The sequence below is a fragment of the Pelodiscus sinensis genome, chromosome 17 (genome assembly GCF_049634645.1).
Source record: "Pelodiscus sinensis isolate JC-2024 chromosome 17, ASM4963464v1, whole genome shotgun sequence".
Lineage (NCBI taxonomy): Eukaryota > Metazoa > Chordata > Testudines > Trionychidae > Pelodiscus > Pelodiscus sinensis.
The window spans coordinates 39,403,997-39,430,290 of NC_134727.1; the positions used below are offsets into that span (position 1 = coordinate 39,403,997).

Here is a 26,294-nt window from a genome sequence, read left to right on the forward strand (position 1 = left end):
GCTGTATTGCACACCCCCTGAAATCAGTGGAAATCAGCCTACAGACTTCAGCGGGCACCAGATCAGTGCCAGAAGCGGCAGAGAGTGACACGTTAGCTGCAGGCATTAATAAGTGTGTGGTTTTAATAAGATGAAGAGCTGTGTTCAAAATTGTCCAGCTGTAAATGGCTGCTTTGCATTGAAGCGCAGATGCCAGGGGACAGTAATTAGGACACTGGGGTGACCACAGGTGGAGAAAAGCATTTTGAGCAGTGGTGAGCAACCTGCGGCCCACAGGCGACCCATCAGGGCCCACAAGATGTTTTACAATATACAGGGCTGCCCAGCTGTGCTGGTTCCAGTCCACATCGTTTTGTACCTGGTGTAATTGCAGTGACACGCCTGTAATGCAAGGGCATGTGAAGGGAGGGGCGGGCTGGTTGCACAAAGCATTGTGAGAGCTGTGCGCTCCCTCTGCATCCAATCAGCACGTTGCTATGGTTCTGTCTTCGCCCCTCCCCCAAATTCTAGGCATGCAAGCAGGTGCAGTTAGCAGAACTACCCCAGCCTGGGAGACCAGCTTGGGGTCTCGTGGCCCACTCACTAGCCTAGGTTGCCCGTCACTGATTTAAAGGTTAGAGAGTGTTGACCTCATTCACTTACGGCCTCAGCTGTTTCATGTGGGGGCATTACTGGTTGATTTTTAAGGACTATGAAAATCTCAGCAGAGGGCCAAACTAACCATTTCCAGGAGTGACAGCTGGAGGATAACAAAAGGGCCTGGTCCATCTTCAGACACCAGCCAAAAATTGTGTTCCAGGTTTTTCTTCATAGTTAAGTAGCAATAATAAAATCACAACCCCAAACAGGTTTTTGCATCATGTCGTTGGGTTTCTTATGCTGTGCAGCCTGGATCATTTTGCTTGAAGACCTCAGTCTATCCTAAAGTTGCAGGGGACAGAACTTCTGTGTCTAGAGTTCCGGAATTGCTAGCGTTCACACGTAAAGCAATTTCAAGGAAACTGGAAAAATTGCTGGCGGAGCAAAATGTCCCAAAGTCCTGAGAGAAAATGCATGGAAACCCAGACTGATTAACAAAACAAATTCTTAGTATAAAGGCCCTACAACCACGCCTTCTGTTTAAAGTGCACAAGGACAAGTGCCTGCTTCAGGCCAGCTAGAGGAAAGTCTGGATTCAATCAGCTGTCCAACAAAAGCACCATGTGGTGTAGAAGTCTTCCATGACTTTAAAGTTACATTTCTTGCTGGGCTGGTGACCAGGTACCCACGCTGCATTGTATTGCTCAGCACAGAATGGAGGCCCATGGGCTGTATACAGTGCGGCTGTGTCTAGACTGGCAAGTTTTTCCACAAAATCATCTGATTTTGCGGAAAAACTTGCCAGCTGTCTACACTGGCCGCTTGAATTTCTGCAAGAACACTGACGATCTCATGTAAGATCGTCAGTGTTCTTGCGGAAATACTATGCTGCTCCCGTTTGGGCAAAAGTCTTTTTCCGAAAGACTTTTGTGCAAAAGGGACAGTGTAGACAGCACAGTAATGTTTTCCGCAAAAAAGCCCCGATCACGAAAATGGCGATCGGGGCTTTTTTGCGGAAAACCGCGTCTAGATTGGCCACGGACGTTTTTCCGCAAAAAGTGCTTTTGCGGAAAAGCATCCTGCCAATCTAGACGTGCTTTTCCGAAAATGCTTTTAATGGAAAAGTTTTCTGTTAAAAGCATTTTCGGAAAATCATGCCCGTGTAGACGTAGCCAGAGTGTTCTGGCCTGGTTAACTCCGGCACCATGTTCCAGCATTTTAACTCCATTTGACTGTTCAGGACCTTGTCTAGAGTCTAAACCCAGCTGGAAATGCCACTGAATTCTGTGCTTACCTCAACAAGACAAGACGGGGTAGAATGGAGCAGTTAATGCAAAACATCTGGCTGGTGGTGATGGAAAGGGTCTTGCTAGGGATGGTCCAGTGGGGAGGAGATTCCAGTCCCAACTCATCAGAAAGACCATCACGGCACCTTTTCCACTGTTTCCTTCCACACTGCTGCCCCATTGCTCAAAGCCCAGGGAAACAGATGTGGTTGAACACCCTGGCAGCTATATGGCATTCACAGACAGACACACAAGCTATCCGTAGTGCCTCACCTGTCAAATCCAATAGCTGACACATTCAGATCACTCGCCCTGGAGCATGCAATTGCTGATGACATGTAGAGTTCTATATACTCATCGAGCAGGGGTGGCCATGTCATGCCCAGGGTATTACCGAGACAAGGTGGGCAAGGCAAAATCTTTCAAAATACAGAGTGCTCTCTCTCCCCAACCCCGCTTCTGCACTATAAATTGCACAATAACATTTCACTGCTATTTTAAACAAGTAACATCTGTACAAAGGCACCGCAGGCTTATACTGATGCAATTCCCACTGGTGTCACTAAGCATTGCTCCTGCCTTCACCAGGACTGGTAGCTCTGTCTCTTTAGGTAGGTGGGACATATGGGGCTAGGGAGCGGTGATCAAGCATTGCACGTAACCTGAGAGTCTTCTATCTGGTTGCCGGGACATCCAGGTCCTTGTGAGATCCCAAGTCGGTTTGGAAAGAACCCGTGTTTAGCTGGACGACCTGGCACGCAGAGTGCCTGGCCATCATTTCTGCAAGGCATTTGCTCCTCCAGCTGGCTTCACTGTTGGGTTCTGGTGTGGAGAGTTACAAGACAAAAAGAGACAGTGAGAGACGTTTTTATGAAAAAGAAAAAGCTTCCCGCGTGTTCTAATTCAGCTCAGACCACAGGGGGCAGGCGAAGCTGTCTTAGTTCAGATACAGTGCCCAACAGAAGAAAGATGGCAGACAGGAACCTTGGCATAGTCATGCCAGTTAAGACCTGAATTCCACCTCTAGCAGTGGCCCGTATCAGACACTTCCCAGGAATGCACGAGAATCCCCACAATGGACACTTCTAGGGAAAGTTCCTTCCTAGCCCCTTGTAGATAGAGGCTGGATTCAGACATTATATTAAGGTTCTATTTAGAAGGGTGAATCAATGACTAACATGCTAAGGGCATGTTACATAGATGAGTACTGTGTCCTAAGCAAGAAACCAAGAAACAAAAAAAGTTTTGCGCAAAAGGACTTTTGCTCGAACAGGAGCAGCATAGTATTTCCACAAGAAGCACTCATTTCAGTGTTCTTGCGGAAATTCAAGCAGCCAGTGTAGACAGCTGGCAAGTTTTTCCGCAAAAGCAGCTGATTTTGCGGGAAAAACTTGCCAGTCTAGACACAGCTATTATATTCTCTTCTGTGTTCCTTTGTCAGAAGCTCTACCTCTGCTGGTGGCTGGTGTCGTCCTGCGTGCCTTCCAGAAGCAGGTGGTGGCAGCACTGTGGTGTTAATTCTTGGCACGGGATTAGCCGGCAAAGCTTTCTGCGGTGGGCGGGGCCTGGCAGTGTCCTAAGCAGGAAACAAAGAGCATGTTCAGGAAGGGCACATCTCTGGTCAACTCTATGAGGCCCCCAACCTCAGGACGTAAGGGAGGTTTGCAGCCAACCGCACAGATTTAACCCTTTCCTGGCCATTGTCATGCATGACTGCGGTTACTGGGAGCCTCAAAACCCACGTGTTGCCTCAGCACAAACCTGTGGCTGGCCCTGATGCAGACTGTTAGCACACACAGCACCACCCTCGTTTGCCCGGAGCTCTGCACCTAAAGCACTGACGGTGATTTCACCCGCCCTGCCCTGCCTCCAGTTTTCCCCCCTCATCACAAAAGTTGGGGAAGCCGTTAGCGGAGAGCTCCTGAGCATCTGCTCAATTTCCTGGCTCGTGTTGCTTGCTGGGGCTGTTACTCAATGGCGCGTAAGTAGGCTTTGAATCCAATACTCCCCGGGTGCCTTGTTCGCCAAAATGTGCGACTGGCAGATGGTCCGGGTCTCAGAGGATCTGCATCAGCCCCCAAGGAGAATAGCAAACTTTGCTCTAAAAATGAAACCGCTCCAAAAGGGGGCGGGGAGCGAAGGCCAATGACAGCACGAACCTGTCCCCTCTGGAGGCCTGAGCTCAGGTCTGCCTGAGGTCACAATGGAGGGGCCAGGCTGGCTCAGGGGATGGGCAACAGGCGATGGAATTGTCCATCTGGAGGTTACAGGCTTGGATCTGGCTTCTGACTGACTCCCCTCCTCCTCCCATGGGTGGTCTTAGCATTGAGGCTGAGGACTGAACAGACATGGGGAGAGAATCACAGAACCATTGTCCTAGACCTGGAAGGGACCTTGAGAGGTCATCAAGTCCCATCCCCTGCCCTCAGGGCAGGACCAAGCACCGTCTAGATCATCCCTGACAGGTGTCTGTCCAACCTGCTCTTCAATAGCTCCAGGGATGGAGATTCTACCACCCCCCTAGGCAACTTATTCCAGTGTTTAACCACCTTGACAGTTTGGAAGTTATTCCTAATGTGCAACCTAAACCTCCTTTGCTCCAATTTAACCCCATTGTTTCTTGTCCTATCTTCAGAGGTCAAGGAGAACAATTTTTTTCCTTCCTTGTAACACCCTTTTAGATCCTTGAAAGCTGCTATCATGTCCCCTCTCAGTCTTCTCTTTTCTAAACTACACAAGCCCAATTCTTTCAGTCTTCCCTCATCGCTCATGTTTTCTAGACCTTCCATCCTTTTTGCTGCTCTTCTCTGGATCCTCTTCAATTTCTCCACATCTTTTCTGAAATGTGGTGCCGAGACACAATCCCGTGAAGTATTATCATTGAAAATTCACCCAGCAAAGGGACATTATCAACTGCAGCATGGAGCAGCAGGACCATGTTTGCAATCCTCTGCCCTGGGAACAGGTAGAACTGAATTCATTCTCCACAGCTCATCTCAGGAGGTTTGAATGAAACCAAGAGAACCGCGTCCCTGGTGGGTCCATCCCGCCATCTCCTGTGCACAGTTTTGCTCGGTGTGTGCTCCGAAGAGGCCCACCTCAGAGAGCACAGGGTGGGGGAAAAGCATCAACTGAGCTACATTAGGGACCGTGAGCCACTGGCCTTTGCACCACGCCCTGTGCTAGCGAGCATCATAACTCTACTGCTGCCATGCGCAGAACTGGGGGCCCTTTCCAATTGCCGTGAAGAGCAGATACATGGCTCATTTCAGTGTGATTCCTTTACCTGTGGGACCAGGAGTTTTGGAGCAGGGGGTGGTGGTCTGCTCGGAGGAAGCCGCCGGGCAGCATCCTTCGGAATCCCATCTTCTTGATGCGCAGGACCAGAGGGTTTGCTGGTGTGGAGGCTGTGGCCAGCTGGGAGAGCAGGCGGTGGCTGCTTGTGAATTTTGAGATCTGGGGCTGGCTGGGGGTGAAGCACAGCAGGTTTCGATGGGATTTCAGGGGCATAGGTAGCCTGTAGACAAGTCACACAAACACCAGGTGTTATTTCCACATCAGACATGCTGCCCTCTACATTCATTGTCACACCTCTCTCTTTCTTCCACTGCAATGCAGCAGAAACTGCTGACTATAGCATTCTGAACTGACCAAGTATATCTGAACTTGCCAGGTATATCTAGCAAGTGTTGATTGTTTTCGCTCATTTTGCCTTTAGCCCAGACTACACCGGGACGTTTACAAGAAGCGTCAGCAATGGGTGCACTGAATAATGTGGAAAGCTTTGGTTGGGATTTTCACGGGAGCCAGAAGAAGTAAGGTGCTCATAGAGTGGTAGGACTGGAAGGGACCTTGAGAAGTCATCGAGTCTGGTCCCCTACCCTTACAGCAGGACTAAGTATTATTTAAACCATCCCTGACAAGTGTCAGTCCATCCTGCCCTTAAAAATCTCCCATGATGGAGATTCCATCAGCTCCATAAAGCAATTTATTCCTGTATTTAACCATCCTGGCAGGATTTTTTCTATAACATCCAGCCTCAGGCTCCCATCCTGCAATTTAAGCCCATTTCCTCTGGTCCTATCCTCAGAATGAGAAGAAATTTTCTCCTTACCCCTTGTAACACTCTTTTAGTTATTTGAAAACAGTTATCATGTCCCCCCTCAGTCTTCTCTTCTACACACCATACAAGCCCTGTTATTTCAATCTTCCCTCACATGCCATGTTTTCTAGACCTTTCATCATTGTTGTTGCTTTCTGGACTTTCCTCAGTTTGTCCACATCTTTCCTGAAACGTGATGCCCACTGGGCACAATCCTCTAGCGGAGGCCTAATCAGAGCAGAGCAGAAGAATGACTTCTCGTGTCTTGCTCACGAGCCCTGCTAGCACGTCCCAGAATGATGTGGAGACAGAAGCAGACTAGGGCTGAACCGTGCCTCGGGGTAGGTTTCCGGTGTCTTTGTCGCTACCTTTCTCCGCTCCTGCGGGGGGTTCAGTTTGAAGGTTGGATTTGAATGGCCATTCGCACCATACTGATCTGGGGCAGCAGCACTGCGGGCAATCGAGGAGAGAGAAGGGAAGAAGGGAGTTATTTCCTTCATGCATTTTCTCTTTCTTTCTTTGCCTAAATTCCAACAAAAAGTTTCAGCAGAATTTGAAAACAACATCGACCATCCCAGTCAGCCTGTTTATCCATGTCCCCTTTTAGTGACGAAACCAGGGGTGGGCAAGATATGACCCGTGGGCAGAATTCGGCCCATCAAGCTGTTTGATCCAGCCCATGGCCTGCCCTGCCACTCCCCTGCTCCCAAGCCAATTGAGAGCTGGGGGCGGGAGGGGTATGTGTGCGAAGTCATTGACTATTCAAAGCAGCTAGCAGCTCCTCCCCCCTGTGCCAACAAGGGGCAGGTGGCACCTAGAAGGCTCTTCCCATTTCTGCCCAAGGCCCTGCCCCTTCTGGGGTGGAGTTGGCCCTTGACTGCAGTCAACATCTGTGAAGTGGCTCCCCTGCAAAAATTATTGCCCACCCTTGGACTAAACTTTACTACCTAAACTGCTATTAAATTAAAATAAATTAATGGAGATTGCCTATCTCCTAGAATGGGAAGGGACCTTGAAAGGTCACCAAGTCCAGTCTGCTGCTTTCACAGCAGGACCAAGTACCATCCCTGATGCATTTTTGCCCCAAATCCCTAGATGGCCTCTGCATGGATTGAGCTTGCAACCCTGGGTTGAGCAAGCCAATGCTCAAACCACTGAGCTACCCCTCCCCCCAACTGAGAGCCACGACCATCTGTGTCCTTCATTAGTGGCCAAGACAACCGCCAACAGGAACATTCTGTGAAGTGTCGAAGTTCTGTCCACTGAGTGACATGCGTGACATCAACCTTCTTTAGTGCATGACCAGGAGACGGATAATTAGCTACAGGAATGGTCTGTGAGTTTTCTTCTCGCTGACCCTGCAAAGCTTTGGGAGAAAGGGAGGCAAAGAATAATCCCACCCCAACTGTGAGCTCCTCTTTGAAGGGAGGATGGTCTGCTTCAGAGGCCCGAGTCTGTCCCTCCATTTGTAGCAAAACGCAACCGCGATTCCGATCAAAAGCAAGATGGAAACCAGGACGCCTGCTAGCACTGGAGTTAGGCCTGAAAGCAAGAAAAGCAGAGTCAATCACTGTGTACGGCTCTTCCTTCCACCACCCACACTGCTGCTGTACGAGGAACCTGGGAGATAAAAGGAGTCACACCCACTTTGGTGCGGTAAGGGCCCACTGTCCAGGCTGCCTCCGTTCCCAGGCTGGTTGCAAAACGGGGGTGCCCATCCGCTGTTGCAGTGGCAGTTCTTGTTGCTGTTGCACACCTGTGTTGGGAACAGATAAGGACTTTATCCAGCGCCCCAAGAATCCACACACAGCAAGCAACCAAACACCAGCCGCCAGCCCCTCATGTGGGCCACATGTGAGAGACTTTCCAAGGCACCGTTAGGAACTAGGCGCCCTGTCACACGAATGGGAGTCTGATGAAGAAGCAGGAGACCACGGGAGTTTATGTTAACGGTGACACCTGAATGCGGGGGTGGCCTTAGGGGCTGTGTCTAGACTGGCAAGTTTTTCCGCAAAAGCAGCTGCTTTTGCGGAAAAACTTGCCAGCTGTCTACACTGGCCACTTGAATTTCCGCAAGAACACTGACTTCCTACTGTCTGAAATCAGTGCTTCTTGCGGAAATACTATGCTGCTCCCGTTCGGGCAAAAGTCCTTTTGCGCAAAGCAGTATAGACAGCTCAGATTTGTTTTGCGCAAAAAAGCCCCGATTGCGAAAATGGCGACGTAGCCAGAGTGTATGGGGCCCTACACAGTACAATTAAATTGGTGTCCCTCTGCTTGATGGCAGCCACGTGAAGGGACACGATTTTTTAGAGACGTGATTTGATAATCTGCAGCAATGCATTCATATTTTTAAGGCTAATTTTAAACAAAGATCCTGTAGACTCACATGGTTTATTCAGAAATGGACAGTAGAGAACTGTTAATTGGCTTCAGGACCACTTGAACGACTCTTTCACAGGCTCAGTGTTCTGCTCATAGGCCTGCTAAAAGGCTGTTTTACTTTTAAGTTATCTCGCTTATCTCCAGAAGACTCTCCAGGCTGCAGCAGCCACAGAACAGGGATAGGAAGAGGGAGATGGGTGAACACTAAAACCCAGCGGTGCCCCAGATTTGCAGGTGCCCTGTGCAGCTGCGTATTCTGCATGTGGGTAAGAACGGCCCTGTCGGAACTGGCTTTTTAAAGTATGAATAGCTCCCCAAACACCTTGTACAAATGTAAAGGGACTTGTCTACCCCAGCCATGCCTGAAATGGAGAAAAGGCAGAAAGACTCACTCCCCGGCCATGGCACTTCTTCCTACAGCCTTCAGACTTAAAGATGGATGCGTTCCTGCAGTGTCCCTCGAAGCAAACCTGTGGGAGCACAAACCGAACGCCCTGTCAGCTCTCTGGGGGAGGGACCATGTCATTGTTCCATGTTTGTACAGCACCTGGTGCCGGGGGGGGGGGCTCTGGTTATGACTCCTGGGGGCTACCAGAGTACAGGTAACAATAATGTCAGAACCGAAGTCACAGCCAACAGTGATGTTTGGCTGGTCCCCAAGCAACTATCTATCTCCGCCCCCGCCCCAGTGAATGGGATAGCAGACGCGCAATGGAGAAACTGAGGCTAAGAAGCCAGCTGACTTGCCCAAAGCCACACCTCCAGCCTGTGGGAGAACAGCTGGTATTGGCTCTCAGCCTCTAACCTGGAGCTTGTCGTTCTAGGCCACGCCATCCCAGACCCAGATCTAACACTGTCCCCCTCTAACCACTTGGCAAAGACCTAAGGCATGGGTGGCCCTTTGGTACCAATGAATAAAGGAGCTGCCTTCTGCTGTGTGAGAGAGGGAACTGTTAGAAACTGGACTGGGAGGGATCTCCGCAGACTTCATGTCCAGCCCCTGGTGTAGCAGGTAACCTGCTAGGGATAGAGTGTTCTCTCTCAGCAGGCCCACAGAAGCTGTGCTGTAGGAAGCTGCTCCCGTGACATAGGTAAAAATTCTCCAGAAAGAATTGAAGCATCCCAGAACATTTTCCAGCTGGCAAAGCCCCGCCCCACCCAACAGCACCGTGGTACACGCCAGGACCTACGTGATTGTCCCCACACTTCGTTCCTGTCATCACCAGGCCAGGGTCCAGCATATCCCCTTCGCTCTCTTCAGCACCGTACACGTGTGTCCCCCGGCACTGGATCTGCCTTCCCTTCACCTGGATCGTTGTGTCTATCGGGACAGCCCGGGAGTCCAGTGGTTTGGAAGCCGAGCTCTGGCACTGAATCTTCCCGCATTTTGCATCTCTGTTGGAAAAGCGGCGACAAGAAAGCAGGTCGCCTCCTGCCTTCTGCTTAACGTCTCCACTTTATCCCCACAAGATTAAGAACATTCACATTAAAATGAACAGATTTGAGGGAGGCACCGACCCATTTCTGAGCTCACAGCAAGACAATACCATTCTTTGGCTCCCTGGCAATAGCCACTCCAAGCCATCTAAAGGAACAATCCTAAGGAGACAGGCCCACTGGTCACCATTTCATCTGTGTCATAAACAGGCCAGATTGCAGGGCACTTCGCCCCAACCTGGGTTAAGAATGGACGGCCACGGAGATAAACAGGAAGCTGCCTTTTAGCTGTTATAAATATTGGGCCTGGACGAATAACGGGAAACAAAAATTTCCTCCTCCGTTTACTGTTGGAATAAAAAACCAGCTCGACAGTTGTTTGAGAAGTGGGGGGGAGGGGAGGGATGGTAGCAATCTCAGCCTTTTTTCTTCAAAATTCAGAGGGGTTTTTGGTTAAAATCTTTATATTTGAGAAACTACCAGCTGCCCACATAGCTAGCAATGCTACTACAGGTGGAACCTCTCTAGTTCAGAACTCTCTGGTCCAGAAACTGGTCTGGCATGATGTTAGTGAGCCAGATGACCATTTATCATGAGTGTAGCCAAGTTTCCCGCGGTCCCAAAAAGTTTGTTTTCAGCCCCCAGTCCTGGCTCTCAGGGTGTGTCTAGACTACAGGGTTTTGTCCACAAAAGTGGACTTTTGTCGACAAAACTATACCTGCGTCCACACTGCCTTTGAGTTATGTCGACATAAGGTCGACAAAACTCAGCAGTTTTGTCGACGTATGTCAACCTCATTCTATGAGGAATAACGCCTTTTGTTGACAGAGTTCTTGCTTTGTCGACAGAACTGGATGTAGTCTAGACGCTCTTTGTCAACAGAAGCTTTGTCGACAGTATCTGTCGACAAAACTTCTGTCGACAAAACCCTGTAGTCTAGACATACCCTCAGTGTTCTGTGCTGTTATTTAGCTCTAATTTACCCCGAATGTCTTCTCGGGGCCCAGTAAGCAGCGGAAGTGTTGGTAATGCTGCTAGACAATATTGACCTCCTCTGGTCCGGCAAATTCTCTCGTTCGGAACCAGTCAGGTCCCGAGGGTGCCGGACTAGAGAGATTCAACCTGTATCATAAAGAAGAGCACAGATCGAACTGGGATAGGGGAGGGCTGCCTGCAGGGAGAGGGTATTAATACCAGCAGAGGGTAGTTTGCTTTCCTCTGGTGGCCTGTATCTTAGCAGGGTATGGAAACATCACTTCTCTACTAGCAAGTAAGAGCTGCCCTTCTGCCTCCTACCTTGTCTCACACTTCCTGTACGTGCCGGAGGGATCCTTCCCACAGTTCCCATAGGTGTCCCCGGCAGCGTTAACCTTCTCAAAGCACAGGTCAGGGGCGGGCCTCGCTCCTGTATGGAAGAGACGGGTGCGACTGACTCTTGGAGAAGCGGTGGCTACCTCAAACCCTGCACTTATTCCTTCTTTCCCGACAAGTTGATGGGGGAGAACCTATTTGCTACTTCTGCCCTGTGAGCACTGCAGCTGAGGTTTTCCAGCAGAGTGGGTGGTCGGGGACCAATCCTCTGCTGGAGGGCAGCCCCCTAGGGATGTAACAAATGGCCAGAATGCTGGGCACAGCTGGAGCTTTCTGGCTGTCACGGATATATTTGTACCAGCATTTGCATTTGTACTTCCCTCCAGCCCCATTGGCTTCCATTGAGTCACATGGTACACTCAAAATTCTGTGCTTGTGAGGTCAGAATCTGTCACCATAGACATAGACCATGTCCTCTGTTGCATCTGTTGTCCGATAAACAAGGGCAGAGGCAGTACAAGCTTCTGTGTGCGACCCCTGCCCTATTCCTCGGCCCTGCCTGGCCACTGCTGGAGACTGTTATGGGGAGGCAGCATCCTCTAGCATCCAGAGCACCGGCCTACAAGACAGGAGACTTAGAGCAAATTCCTGGAGCACCTGCTGTGCTGCTGTGTGACCTTGGGCACTTCATATTGCCTCTTCGTGCCTCTGTTTCCCCTCCTGTCCTTTGTGCGTCTCAGGAGAACAACAATCACCATCTAAAGCAGACGCTCAGTCTCGCATAGACCATCTGGCCACGGAGCCTGTTGCTCTGGAAGAGGCTCTCCTTACCTGGCCCCCAGAGCTCCAGGCACTGCTGCTCGTGCGTGAGGCACATGCCGACGTAGCAGTACGCCCGCCCCCCTGCGCACGGCGTCCCGTCCATTTGGTAGAAGTTGGCGGGGCAGAAGGCTGACTTGCCAGTGCAGTGTTCTGGCAGGTCACAGGGTCCAGAGGTCTCCCTGCAGAGAGTTCCTGGAGCCACCAGCTGAAGAGATGGAAGGGGGAAAAAAATCAGGGATGATTTTAGTGGCACCAGAGCTGTTTTAAGAAGGAGGGACTGAGCTGCACCTCTCACTGCCCCAGGCTTGGGCCACAACTAGAGGTACCAACTCTCCCAGACTGGATGGACCAGACACAGTAGAGTCTGGCTGGGAGACTTGGCCACCTAAGCATAACAGGAGGCAGCTGTGGGGCCCTGGGTTGAGGCTGGGAGCAGAGTCCTGGGCTGGCAGCAGGACCCCAGGTAGCAGCGGAGCCTCCTGGGCCGGTGGCCTGCACCACGGGGGCAGCAGACTGCAGAGCCCAAGGGGAGGGTGGGTGGGAGGATCCCAGTGGGTGGCAAAGCCAGCAGGGCTGGTGGGAGGCCAAAGGGGCCACCTGGAAGCTGGACTCGGGACTGGCAGAGCCAGTGGATGGCCGGCCCTTGGGTGTGGGGAAGCCGGGTGCAAAACTATGGGGTTCTATACTCTTACTTCCCACACCGATGGATTTCTTCTTGCTTGACTGCAACAGGGTTTTGCTTCTCTATGGTAAAAAACCCGACAAACTGTCTAATCCAGCCATCCCTCATCTCTTCGTCTTAGCCACCGACACCTCAATTGACCCTCAATAACTAGCTAAGACTTGTTCAAAAGCGAGTTTGCTTGTTTGAGCCCTTCCCTACCACTGGTGAACATGAGGTGGGCAAAGTACAGTGCTGTGATGCAGTTGAATCTCTCCTCGCGGGCAGCATGGCTGGGAACCCAGAGAGGTTGTTATGGGCATAATGTCACTACAAGACGATTGTGCACAACATCTTTTCCAGGAAGTGAGCTAGCGTGAAAATTGTTGCCTCTCGTCACTCAGATAGAGACAGCTGCGGGGCTTTGAGTTTGGAAGTTGGGCTCCAAAACTAGAGACCTGTTCCCACAAGATCTAACAAGACAGCAGAACTGTGACTTGAGAAAAGCGGTCGGGTCATTCCAATAGAGGGCTCTGCTCAACATCTAATACATATTTTAGAGTTTGTCTGTCTGTTCAAGAATTCCTCCTACAGGGTAGGAGCCAGGACCACCAAGTTTGGTGTACAGCTTCCTCTTGAGCTTAACTTAAAGCACAAACATAAACATAACAGGTTTTGGTTGTGCCAGAAAAATGGGATGTGCTTGGAATGGGATTGCTTCTCATAAAACTATACAGAAAAGAGACAGAATCAGCAAATCAAGGACGTTCTTCAAAACTAATATAACCCAGGGAATGTTGAAAGAGACTGAACCAAGATGAGCCAGAAAAATAGGATCAACCTGGAATAGGATTGGTTCTCAATGACCCTTACAGAAAAGAGATAAAATGGAGAAATGTGGAGTAGTGCTCTGTTTTGGCCCAGATAAATCAATGATTACGGTTTGAAAACTAGAAGAAAATGTTATTGGAAACCAAATTGACTATAGCCCTTTTTTTAAAAACACAACAAATGATAAGAGTTTATAGGGATGAAGAAAAAATACACTTGATGGACTTCCCATTTTTTTTAAAATTACCAAAAAAAATTCAACAGAAAAATTTGAACAATCCCCTTTTTAAAAGAAATCTGAAATAAAAATTAACTTCATAAAAATAACACTATGTTTGAAAAATGCCATCCTTTCAATAAAGCATGCACATTTTCCTTTTATTAAAAAACTTAATTGAAGTAAGAACCTGAGCAATGCCGGGTAAATCTGCAAGTGTATTTATATATTTACACACATCTTCAGTCCTCCTCATATCCCCTGCGTTGAACATAAGTGATCCCTGGCGGCAGAGTTTACACCCACTGATCCAGCCCAGGGCGTTGTCAGCAGAACTCCAGACCTCTACACCCAGGCTCAGAAGGAGTTTAGACAACCAGACTATTCTGACCTGCGGGATCCAGACACCACCGCACACCCTGCAGCCTGGAGTGTCTCCAGTTAGCTGCTGAGCTAGAGGAACTAAACTGTGCACTAGAAGGTTAAAGGCCAACATCCAGTCTAATCCCCATGAGGAAAATGCTCCTTGCTCTCATGTGCAGGTTTCTCCTTGGATCCAGTTTCCTTCTTTCAGCAACCAATGGCGTAACCCCCAAAAGGTCAATAAGCTGGTGACATAATCAACCAGGGAACCGGCATGCTCAGCCCTGCTGTGCCAGTTGTCTTCTTGGAAACAGCTTGGCCCTTGATGTGGATTAACCCTTGGTGCTCACAGCCCGGCACCAGTGTAAGCAAGAATAGATGGCACGAGTCTCCCCAGGGGATGGAAGGTGGAAGAGAAGGGAAGGAAACAGTGACTTCTCCGCTGCTTAGATTGCATGTGGTTTTAAATTGCAAAAGTCTGCAGCGTTCACTCCACGGCTCATGGGACAGGCTACAGGCGGTAACCAATGGACAGGGTCTGAATTTAACTGCCGCTCTGCACAAGGCGATCAGACGCGTCATACCGCATGGGGATGGAGCGATGAACTAACCTGCGTCATGCACTGAAATCCCAGGCTTACAGACAACAAAGAATTGCAAAGACGACTAGCCCAGCGGTTTTCAAACTTTTTTTCCCATGACCCAGTTGAAGAAAATCGTTGATGCTGCGACTCAATAGAATTTGACTGGAGTGTGGGCTGCGGGGTGGGGCTGAGGATGGAGCTTTGGGCTGTCGGAGGGGGCTTTGGCTTGAGGGGGGGCTGGGCTGGGGCAGGAGTGACTTACCTTGAGCGGCTCCCTGTCAGTGGTGCAGCGGGGGGGCTAAGGCAGGTTCCTGCCTCTCCTGGCACCGCAGACCAGGCTGCCCCAGAAGCAGCCGGCAGCAGGCTCCCAGCCAATGGGAGTGCGGAGCTAGTGCTCTGGGCAGGGGCAGTGAGGGGAGCCCTGTGCGCTCCTCCGCCCCCCAACTTAGAAGCCAGGCCTGCTGCTGGCTGCTTTTGGGGCGCAGCACAGTCTGTGGTACCAGGCCAGCTGTCTTAGCCCCCCCACTGGTCACTGATCCCCCTGCAGCAATGAGACCCAGCGCCCGACATTCCACTACCCAGTGCTGAGTTGCGACCCCTAGTTTGAAAACCCCTGGGCTAGACATACTGTCTCTCTTCACTGTTGGGGACCCAGCATTAGGTACCCCAAGAGCAGTTCTTTGAGCACCCAGGCTCTGAAAATCCAGCCCCATTAATGGGTGCCCCAAACCACGCCTCACTCTGGAAGATCTTTGGCCGATATTGCTGACAAGCTTAGGGCCTCGGGAGTCGGTACAGAAGCCTGGATTTGCTCCCTCCTCTTCCTCCGCATTTCTCAAAGCAAGCCGTAGAAGGCGCTGGCGTCAAAGACAGCCTCTGCCTCTGTGCCCAAAGCCGGTGACGGGCAGCGAGCAAAGCGGCGACGAACGCAGATGTCTCATTCCTGAGCGAGATGAGCTTGTTGGACTTCTCCCTCCCTCCCCCCACTGTTGGCCCCACTGTTGATTGCAGGCCCAAAATCAGGCGGCTGGGATGGGAAACTCTCCCTGGAGCATGGCCAGGACTCTGGGGGAGCAGGGAGCTATCGGTCGGTGTCTGGGTGGTGCCTACCACCAGGATACCTGTTGCCTTTGGACTGGAGGGGGGGATACTGGTCTAGGAGAAGGCTCCTGTACTGAAAACGCGCGGGTTATATACAAGCCGTAAAGCATTTGACAGTGATAAATCCAAGCCGCCGGAGGGGTGGGGGTGAACCAGGGGGCATAAGCAAGATGCACCGGCATGAGGGAGAGAATCCAAACAGTGTTATTCGCGTCTTTTCAAATCACTGGAGAAAGGAGCCAAGGCCTCAATTTGGGGCCCTTGCTCCTCTCTCTGTCTGCATCCCCCTACCCCTCCCCAGGTCCAGCAGCGCCTCGCAGGGGAAGGTGTGACAGGGCCCAACCTTGCACTGGTGGCAGCAGGTCCCGTGAGCACACTCGGCGCCGGGTTTCAGGGAGCAGTCAGCGGCGTTGCAGCAGGGATTCCTGCAGTCCTGAGGGAGAGGAAGAAGAGACGCGCGGGGTCGAGGAGGCTGATGTGCAGATGGAGCTGAGCACACTCACATGTCCAGGTGGCCGGCCGGCTCTCCCCCTCTTGAGGACCCAGAGCATCTGCTGGCCTTCCTCTCCCTGCACCATCAGCGCCACTGGCCCCTCCAGAAATCCCTGCCCTGGTCTTGCTGCAGCACTGCCAGAGCCATTGAACGGTCCAGGGTGGCAGCCCCGTGCTTCACGGGGAAGCCCACAGCAGCCGTGGCAGCCGTCCTATGGATGGAGCCCAGAGTGGCCTGGGGTTCCTGTGGGGAGGGGCCTGGCACACGATGGCAGCCCCCACACACTGCTGCGGTGGGAGCTGAAGCAACCCGGCCACCTGCTCTGCACTGCCACCCATCTCCCGTCGGCTGCGCTCGGCGTCATTGTGGAAGCAGGAAGTGAGCGCCCCAGCCCTAGGACACTCTGCTTCCCAACAGCAGCCGACTGCCACGTAGCAGAACGGAGCAGGCGGTCGGGTCGCTCCCATAACATAAGAACTGGGATTTGCTGAATGAAATTAATAGGTAGCAGGTTTAAAACAAACAAAAGGAAGTGTTTCTTCACACAACACACAGTTGGGGGGCTGGACTCGATGACCTCCTGAGGGCTTTCCCAACCCTATGATTCTTTGATTAACCTGTGGAACTCCTTGCCAGAAGATATTGTGAAGGCCAGAACTTAACGGGATTCCAAAAAGAGCTAGATAAACTCATGGAGGGCAGGTCCATCAATGGTTACTAGCCAGGATGGGTAGAGATGGTGCCTCTAGCCTTTGTTTGTCAGGGGCTGGGAATGGATGACAGGAGAGGGATCACTTGATGATTCCCTGTTCTGTTCACTCTCTCTGGGGCACCTGGCATTGGCCACTGTCGGCAGACAGGATATAGACGAGATGCACTTTTGGTCTGACCCAGTTTGGCCGTTCTTATGGACTTGTGCTCCGGCTCCTGCCACTGCAGTGAGTACTTGAGGGGGGTGGGGGGAGGGCTGTTGGTGCCCTCCCATCCCCCAAGATTCTCCTGCTCACGTTGCTTGGAGGAGGGGGCTTTGAGCAAGGGGGCAGGGCAGGGTGAGGCTGGAGCAGAGGTGGGGCGAAGGCTGCCCACTGTCCCACACCTCAGACACTGGGGGGGAGGGGTTGCCCCGGACCCCACCCACCCTAGGGACGTCCCTGCTGGCAGTTGTATGCTATTGCCCCCCCGCCCCGCTAACGAATGGACAGTTACTCATGCTGCGTGCATTTCGATTGGTGGCTCTGGGCGGCTGGCCGCAAGAGGCCCCCTCCCATCCAGGGAGAACAACACGGAGAGGCACAGACCGGAAGGAGGTGACTTGACGAGCTTCGCAGTGCAGCAGCCCATGATCATGACAGCCAGATGGGCCAACAACAGGGCAGGAGAGGCCAGCGAGGCCTCGCCCCCCCTTCGTCGGCTTTGGAGCTGGGCTCAAATGGATCCCGGATTCCAGATGCCTGAACTTCGGGGCTGCTTCAAAACCGAACCTACTTCTGGCTTTGCATTTTGCCGGTGACTCCCCTGCTTTGCATTAGGTCAGACCAGAGGCCTCTGGACTCTCTGAACTCTAGGACTCAGTGCACATTTTGTGGGGTGTTCAGTCTACACACCTAGATTAACCATCTTGTAGCGCCAGGTTGGAGGAGCCATTGCCTCGAGAGGGCACCTGGTGTACTCAGAACTGGCTCTTACAAAGCACTTCTCGGTAGATCTCAAGCACTTCATCCCCCCCTAGCATTCACCCCATTTTACAGGTCGGGACACCGAGGCATGGACTGATTTGCATAAGGTTATCCAGCAGGCCAATGGCAGAGCCAGGAATAGAAGCGAGACCAGTGCTCTGTCCAATAAGCTAACAGTCTTTAATACACTGAACTCCCATCCTTCTGCTAAGGCAAATGCTTTTCTTATTTATATCCTTTGTCTATTGACACAGACTAACCATTCTGGGTTGGTTTTTAAAATACCGTCAGTGGTAAGTGTTTATGCCAAATATAGAAAGATACAGGCATCCGGCATGAACATAGCTTGCATGCTCTCCATACATGTCTCCTCCCTGCGTGCATACTGGATATTCCTTGCACATGCCTTTGGCCAAAAACTTTGCTGAATGCATAACCACTCCTGCAGGGTGCATCAGCAGGGTATAATCCTTACATCTTCAGCACAGAACTCTTGTCACCTGAGCTACAGGTATTACTCCATTTACTGGTATCAGTAGTAGACTCTTATCCTCTCTGTACATCCTCCACTAGAGGGGGATACAGCCTATTTAGCTACCATGTCACAAATACACCATAACTAGTTGCATGATGATAGCCCCCCAGAGGTCCCTGTGAGGGTTAGGGATGTAATGTGTTATGTGCTGTACATACAGTCAGACAAGGTCTCCCTAAAGAACTTTGCACGCTGATGGACATGCTGTAACTCACACACTAACTGTCCCGGGGGTGGCACCTACACCACCTAGAGAGAGAAGAAAGAATTTGCTCTACAGCCTTCGCTGGGAGCCGGCTGGTTTTATAGCCTAAGCAGTAAGCTCCAGAGACCTGGGACCCTTAGGCTACATCTAGATTGGCATGATTTTCCGCAAATGCTTTTAACGGAAAAGTTTTCCATTAAAAGCATTTGCGGAAAAGAGCGTCTAGATTGGCACGGATGCTTTTCTGCAAAAGCACTTTTTGTGGAAAAGCATCCGTGCCAATCTAGACGCTCTTTTCCACAAAAAAGCCCCAATCGCCATTTTCGCCATCGGGACTTTTTTGCGCAAAACAAATCTGAGCTGTCTACACTGGCCCTTTTGCGCAAAAGCTTTGCGCAAAAGGGACTTTTGCCCGAACGGGAGCAGCATAGTATTTCCGCAAGAAGCTCTGATTTCAGACAGTAGGAAGTCAGTGTTCTTGCAGAAATTCAAGCAGCCAGTGTAGACAGCTGGCAAGTCTAGAACTTGCCAGTCTAGACACAACCTTGGAGTTCTGTGCAGGAGCCTCTACAGGTAGAGCTAAAAGCCAGCCAGCTCCCAGCTAAGGCTACGCAGCAAACTCACTTTCTCTTTGTAAGAGAGCTCAGTGCTACTCCATGGGACAGTGCACCACCCTCAGCAGGTGTGTGGGTTACAATTGCACCCATGGTAATTGTCCCTCACACACACACCTCCTGCACCTACCCAAGCTGAGCACGTGTAACCGTCACCTGGGGGATTTGAACCTGGGACCTCTGGATTTTAGTATAGGAGCCTTTACCCCAGAGGGCATGTCTAGACTGTGGGGTTTTTTTCCAAAGGAGATATGCAAAGTTGGTGCTAATTTGCATATCTTCTTCCGATCCCATTTTCGAAAGCGGGTCTTTCGAAAGTGAAAGTAGTCTGGATGCGGGTTTTTCAGGGGAAAAACCTTTTCCCAAAAAAACTTTCTTCCTAAAAAAAGGAGATGTGTGCGGTTTTTCAAAAAAGGAGGTTTTTTTCTGAAAAAAAACCCACGTCCAAACTACTTCCACTTTTGAAAGACTCACTTTCAAAAATGCAATCGGAAGAACATATTCAAATTAGCACCAAATTTGCATATCTTCTTTCTAAAAACCCCCCAGAAGTCTAGACATGCCTTGAGCTAAAGGCCAGCTGGCACTCAACCCAGGCTGTAGAGGTCTCTTGTTCTTATCTGTCACTGTGGTCTAGGTGCCACTGCATGTGACAGTGAACCACACTAGGTGGTGTGTGGGTTACATGCGTATCATGGGCGGGTGGGCCTCTCGGGTGCTTAGCACTCATGTCACTTCTCCCCACCTCACACAATTAGATCTCAGCGCCAGTTACCTCCACTTCTCCGCAATCACATTCTTCTCCGTCTTCCAAGTACCCATTTCCGCACCTCTTCCCTCCGTATAAAGTACCAGGGTCTGGCATGTTGGAGAGACAGATCCCTCCACCCGACTGCAGATACCTGTCCAGCTCCTTCCTATTGCACGGGCTGAACACCTTGGGGAACGGGTGCCTGCAGATCAGAAGAGCATCGCATTAGAGGAGATCAGTGGCCTAACGCTGCCTTGCACAGGTAGCACTACCGCTCCTGCTCTGGAGATGCCCTTAGTGTAGCGGCATGAAGGCTGAATTTGGCCTGTGTGGTCACGCTCAGGGTCAAGGTTCCAGGTTTCGTATCGAGGTTTCATCTGGCAAGGAGTTTAGATTTCAGCTCTGATGCCTCCTCTCTCCTGGGAAAGCAGCCACCCCCTCCAAGGAGTTCGCAATAAACATTTTAAGACTAAAACCCAGTATCCACATACACAGTGCCCCAGGAGATCCATGCCATATGGCTTCTTTATACATTAAAAAGTCAGTCTTGCCTGCCCCTAACAACTGCATTTTCACATCGAAACCTAAGAATGGGACATTTCCAGCCCACTTAACTAGCTTCATTAGCACCAGTCTGACAATCAACAGGTCCTCCTATCTCTTCCCTGTTATAAATATCTTGGTTCTGTTTCACTCTGACTTATCATCTGAAGAAATGGGTTTTGCCCACAAAAGCTCACAATATTATATATATTTTTGTTAGTCTCTAAGGTGCCACTGGACTACTTGTTTTGTAAGTTTCAGACTAACACGGCTTCCCCCTCTAAGACCTTGTTCTTCATTGTTAGAGTGGCTTTTAGAATCTAACACTTGATACTGAATAACTGGCTGTCAACCTGACTGATAAAAAGGTGTAATCCCCCCAACCCCAACAGCAAGTGGAATGGGTTTACGTATGGCTTCTGTTTCAAAGCTTTTTCATTTCCTCTTGGGGGGGAGGTGTATGTGTACTCCTACTTGTTCACCTTAGGTATGTTAGACACACACAGGCAGGCACATACATGTTGCATCTGTTTGCAGGTTGTGTGTGTATACGCATGCCAATACACTGCCTCTTTCCCACTGGATATTTTTCTTTGTGAAAACTCAATGACTTCAAAACAAGGCATTTTAAAGATCAGCTTAAGCAACTTAAAATGTTCTTGGTTAAATGACAGGTTTGTTTCTTTTCAGTAAAAAGGGGGTGAGGAGTGTGTGTGGGAGGAATTAGGGGTTTTAATTAATACAAAGCCCAGGTCTAGAACTTCTAGAAACTCTTCTAAAGACCTAAGGAGTAAATTTTTTTATAATACGAGGGAGAGTAGCTGTAAGGGAGGTGGGCAGAGCTAATGGTTTTGTGTGTCTCAAGAAACATGGAACCCCCTGTTGTTCCTCATGAAAAATTAATCCTAAAATCCCCCGGGGTTTACGCTCTCTCTCTTCCTTCCTCTTCCCCTCGGGCCTGCAGTCCCCTTTCTTTGAAAGACAGACATGTCACCCCTCACTTGAAATAGGAGAAGAGCACGGACCAAATCCATTTGCTGCACACTGCTTCCAAGACAAAACTGCCCTCTGACACTATTAACCCATTAAGGCTACGTCTGCACTGTAGCCTTTTTCCAGAAAAGCTTATGCAAATGAAGCACGGAGTGGAATATCGCCATGCTTCATTTGCATAATTAATTAGCAGCCCTTTTTGCGCAAGAGGCTTTAGTTGAAAATATGAGGAAGAACAGCTCTTGTGCAAGAGGGGTTTTTTGGGCAAAAAGGAGCTGACTTGCACAAAAGCCTCTTGCACAAAAACAGCCCCTAATTAATTATGCAAATGAAGTGTGGCAATATTCCACTCCATGCTTCATTTGCATAAGCTTTTGCGGAAGAAGGCTACAATGTAGACATAGCCTAAGGGTGCCCAGTGAATTGCCATTAGGAGGAGTTTTCTTAACAAAACGCTCATAACAGGCAATGTCCAACCCAGGTAACAAATACGGCTTAGAAATACGGCCGTGTAGCTGTGCCTTTTGATGGTCTCCAACAAGCCCTTGGTTACCACATTGTGTGGACACATGATCCCGACGATGGGTGAAGGCCCAGCTGGGGAAGTCAAGCAAAGTTCCATCTTTTCTGCCCAAAACCACACCCCTTCCCTCAAGACCATGCCTCTCGCCCCACCTTTCCGTCCCCCAAGCAAGGTCCCAGCCCCTCCCAGGTGGCTGGGCAGTGTAGGCAGTTTTGGGAGGGCAATGCCTTCCCTTGCCTGCATTACCTACTGCCCATGAGCCCAGCCACTATACAGGTGCAAGTACTTAACGCCATGAGGGGTATTTTACATACAGAGCACATGCAACTAAGCCAGATCAGACTCCTGCTGCGGGGGCCACACTCCCGCAAATACTTTGGCTGACCCCTGCCTTTCCCTGGGCTTGGCCATTTGCTAAGGGGCAGTTTAATTTAAACTGGGAATTAAACTATCTGCCCCTGCCATGTGACCCCATTTTCCATGGAGTGGTGTCTCTAAAACCTATTACGTGTGTAAAATCAATGGACACTGGCTATCGGCAAGGGGGGATTGAACCTATGACCTCCGGGGGCTAAAGCCATGAGTCCCTGCTGCATGAGCTAAAAGCCCTCTGGCCTGTAGCTGAGGCTGTAGGGCAGAGTTTACTCTCCCGTGTAGTGGTCCCAGTGCCTCTGGGCTACACAGGCAACATACCCTGCTCGTCCCATCTCTGTGCTGCATTCAATGAGCCCCTTTCGCAGGGGTTCTCCGGACACAGCTAAGTTTGTGTGCCTGAGAGAAGGAAACACAAGCACGACTCACCCCGTCGCAGCGGCCATGATGCAGCCTCCGTCTTCAGCCCGGGCTGCACAGCAGCCAGGCGAGTCGTGGCTCATGCCGAAGTTGTGCCCCATCTCATGGGCCATGGTGGCAGCGACGCCGATGGCGTTGTCCGAGTGGTCCTGGCCAGAATCAAAGAGCAGCGTCAGCGTTTCACCTCCACCCCTGCTGAGCGCACAGCACTGGCAGAGAAGTGCGTTTTCAGCCAGAGCAGCCTGTACGATGGGGCAGTTTAGATCCTGAGCTGGACTTTACAGGCCCATCTCTGTCAGTGTCAGGTGTCTGTTGCAAAGTGGCCGACTGGCAATGAATAGTGCCCTGCAAATTCGTGCATATTTGCTTTATATCCACAGCGATCGATCTTCCGGAGTTTGATTTAGCGCGTCTAGTTAAGACGTGCTAAATCGAACTCAGAGGGCACCCCCGCTGGCAGCCGGCAGTCCTGCTTGTGCAAGGAGTAATGGAAGCCAATGGGAGTGTTTGTCCCCACCAGCCTCCCGCTGTGGGGATGGTGGGGAAATGCAAAACAAGGTATGTCAGCTCTAGCTACATAATTAACGTAGTTGGAGTTGCGTACCTTGTTTCGATCTTCCCCTTTAGTGTAGGCTTGGCCTGAGGCACGTCGTGTCTGGGCCATAATGATGTATAACAGGCCTTTACATTTGGTTTAAATGTAATCTTGTTTATCGTTAGGCCCCAGTATTTAAAAAGTAGCCTTTTACATGCCAGCGGTGGTGGCAGCATGTGCTGGATAGCTGGCACCCAAGACTGAAGTCATCGAGTCTTGTTTTCCATGCACAAGTGCTCCAGTTTCAGCTCCTGCGACCTCCATTTTCTCCCCACCCATGTTTTGTTGGGACTGTGTGTGTCCGGGATTAATGAGATCCCTGGAGCCTGCTGGGAGGACTGTTACCTGGGGCGGCCTGTAGCTGCTTATGTAAGGGAAGGCTGGAGATAGACATTGAGAATCATTTTCTGTCCTGGTTTTCTGGGAGGCAGCTCTCACATGTACTTGCTACACACAGGAAATGGCCAATTAGTTCTTACCATGTTCACCCCGCCAGATTGGAAATCGGAGCACATGGCCATCAGAGGTGCCACCCCTATGGTGGTGCCCTGGAACGGCGTCCCACTGAAAGAAATCCAGAGAAATAACGAAATGGGACAGAGCTCTGCTCGGAGGGGTTGGAGAGATAAATGCTGGGTGCAGGTCAAGACCCCCTGAATTTACATCAGACCACAGGAAACGGCTTCTTCATTAAAACCCTTCCTGCCAGCTTCGTAGCTGAGCTTCTAAGTGCCACCATGGCTCTTTTAGAGCCAGACGTTCACCTGGTACCACGAGCAAGCCGTCTGGACAGTGCAGCTAATCTGACTGCTGGGAATGGCCCGGTGGTGCTCCTGTATGATTACTGACTTCCTACACGTTGGAACGTGCACACAAGAGATTGTCCACGGAAAAGCCACCCCAGGCTTAATCCGGAGCCCAGGGCATGCTGAGGCCATGCTTTGGAATTTAGACTGACATATTCCAGGTCTCCATCTATTGGCTCAGTGCTTTGATTTAAGGAGCCCCCAGTGACCTAGAATGCTACTACGCCTGTCCAAGTCTTTAGGGTCTAATTGGTGGTGTGGGGAGTCAGGCCCACCCGGACACCCGGGACAGAATGAAAAACAATTGTGGTGAATCTGTCTATGAAAAGCACAGCAGAAAAGATGCTGCATTTGCTTTTCACTGGCTCCTGCTTCACTTCCCACTACCTGCTAATGGAGGAATCCTCGCAGGCCCAGGACGCTGCTGCAAATGAGCCCATCTTGCTGGCACCGTATCCAGTGGCACTAGTCAGATCAGCAGAAGGAGTCATCAGCCAGCTCCAAGCACCGTGCACCACAAAGGTCCAAGCACAGAATGACACACTCGCAAACCCAGGGCTTTGTCCCAGGATGAGCCGAGTGCCCGAGAGTGAAGTCTGCACATTTTGGCTTGGGGCCCAGAGCTTCAGAGAAGTGTGCATGCAAAGATGCACACGCATTGGCATGCGCCTTATGCATGCACAATAACGGGAATTCCCACTTCATTGCGTATGTACCGTGACCACTTCCCACTGGGCGCTTGCAAGCGTATGCACCTTTCTACCGCTCCCACCCCACGAATGCATTCTAGCTAGAGGCTTATCTCTCTGACGGATGCTTGAGAGTCACCATAGAAAACCTGCCACCCAAAATCTCAGCTCGATCTATTGTGACAAACTGACTTCACGCCTTGTCCCCAGATTCCTTGGGCAGAGGGACCGTGGTATCCCTGGAAAAGCAACGTACGTGATCAGCTGGGCATTGTCGTGCTTTTTGTGGGCTAGCAACTTGCGCCGCCAAGTGAGGAAGGACCAAAGGGTGGAACGGGAGTTCTCGGAGACTTCGCACTTGTTTCCGTCGGTCCAGACCTCCAGCCCCACCAGGGCAACCCGAATGTTCAGGGACTTGTAAAACTAGATGATGCACGGAGAGCAGAGGAAAGAGCCGGTCAGTGGATTGCTGCTTTTTTTCATCCTTGTTTTAAATGATGAATAGAAACCATGCAAAATATGTGAATTCCATACCATTAGAGCTGTAAGTTCCAGGAAAGTGGCCTCCTAGCACACCTAGGGGTGGGCAATAACACAGCGGTGGTTCACCAAGATAGGGGCTGCTGCTGCTATATTTACCTGCACAGCCACAGGTACCGGCGATTGCAGTTCCCATTGGCTGCAGATCACCATTCCTGGCCAATGGGAGTGGCAGGAAGCAGCGTGGACCAGGACACCACTTCCTGAAGCTCCCATTGGTTGGGAACTGCAATCCGCAGCCAATGGGAGCTGCAATCACTGGTAACTGCAGCAGTGCAGGTAAATACAGTGGTGGGGCCCTGCCAGGAGCTAACCCTGGTAGATCAGATCTGGCCTGCGGACTGGTATTTGCCCACCTAGCAGCATGTTCTGCCCTCAGCTCTGCGAGGGGAAGAGCTTCTACAAAACCCTACTAAATCACAGTCTGGACTGGAGGCCTTTTGTGGCGAACGGTTGCAGTTTGCAGCCAGCGGCGAAGAACGCCCGCCATGACTCAGCTTTGAGAAGAAACGGTTCAAAATAAAAATCGAGATTTTCTTGCTAACACCCTTGTAAGGAAAGGGGAGTCCCTCTCAGCTCCCCATCTCCAATGCCTGTGCCCGGCGTGACTCTTCCAGGGACGACGTCCAATCTCCATAGTGCCCGGCCATCGAAGAGAAGGAGACATTGGGGAACTCCCTCTGCCAGAAGGATAGCCTCCCTCCTAGCACAAGAAGTTCAGGGAAGTGTGTTTGGCTGCAACTTCAGCTCCTTTTCTACCAGTGACACACCTGGCCTCACCTTATCTACATAATTAGCCACCTCCACTAGTTTATTCTTCGTTCTTTGCAGGTCGTAGTTATTCTTCTGGAACTGAATGA

At 50.8% G+C, this 26,294-nt stretch overlaps 1 protein-coding gene across 5 annotated transcripts in view; it reads right to left on the minus strand.

Annotated features, from left to right (window-relative positions):
- Window positions 1–2,344: 2,344 nt before the first annotated feature.
- The window catches only part of ADAM19 (ADAM metallopeptidase domain 19), a 60,899-nt gene continuing 36,949 nt past the window's right edge, over window positions 2,345–26,294 (minus strand). For all 5 annotated transcript variants that reach the window (XM_075900628.1, XM_006138294.4, XM_075900625.1 and 2 more), the window contains 16 exons: window positions 26,215–26,286; window positions 25,151–25,317; window positions 23,879–23,963; window positions 22,814–22,953; window positions 19,978–20,155; window positions 16,023–16,112; window positions 11,932–12,127; window positions 11,086–11,194; window positions 9,543–9,747; window positions 8,745–8,822; window positions 7,615–7,723; window positions 7,368–7,509; window positions 6,336–6,417; window positions 5,152–5,382; window positions 3,316–3,441; window positions 2,345–2,687 (listed from right to left, as the gene is read on the minus strand). In XM_075900628.1, coding sequence (XP_075756743.1) covers window positions 2,640–2,687; window positions 3,316–3,441; window positions 5,152–5,382; window positions 6,336–6,417; window positions 7,368–7,509; window positions 7,615–7,723; window positions 8,745–8,822; window positions 9,543–9,747; window positions 11,086–11,194; window positions 11,932–12,127; window positions 16,023–16,112; window positions 19,978–20,155; window positions 22,814–22,953; window positions 23,879–23,963; window positions 25,151–25,317; window positions 26,215–26,286 — 2,058 coding nt within the window. In that variant the 3' untranslated portion in view covers window positions 2,345–2,639. The remainder of the gene's footprint in view (window positions 2,688–3,315; window positions 3,442–5,151; window positions 5,383–6,335; window positions 6,418–7,367; window positions 7,510–7,614; window positions 7,724–8,744; window positions 8,823–9,542; window positions 9,748–11,085; window positions 11,195–11,931; window positions 12,128–16,022; window positions 16,113–19,977; window positions 20,156–22,813; window positions 22,954–23,878; window positions 23,964–25,150; window positions 25,318–26,214; window positions 26,287–26,294) is intronic.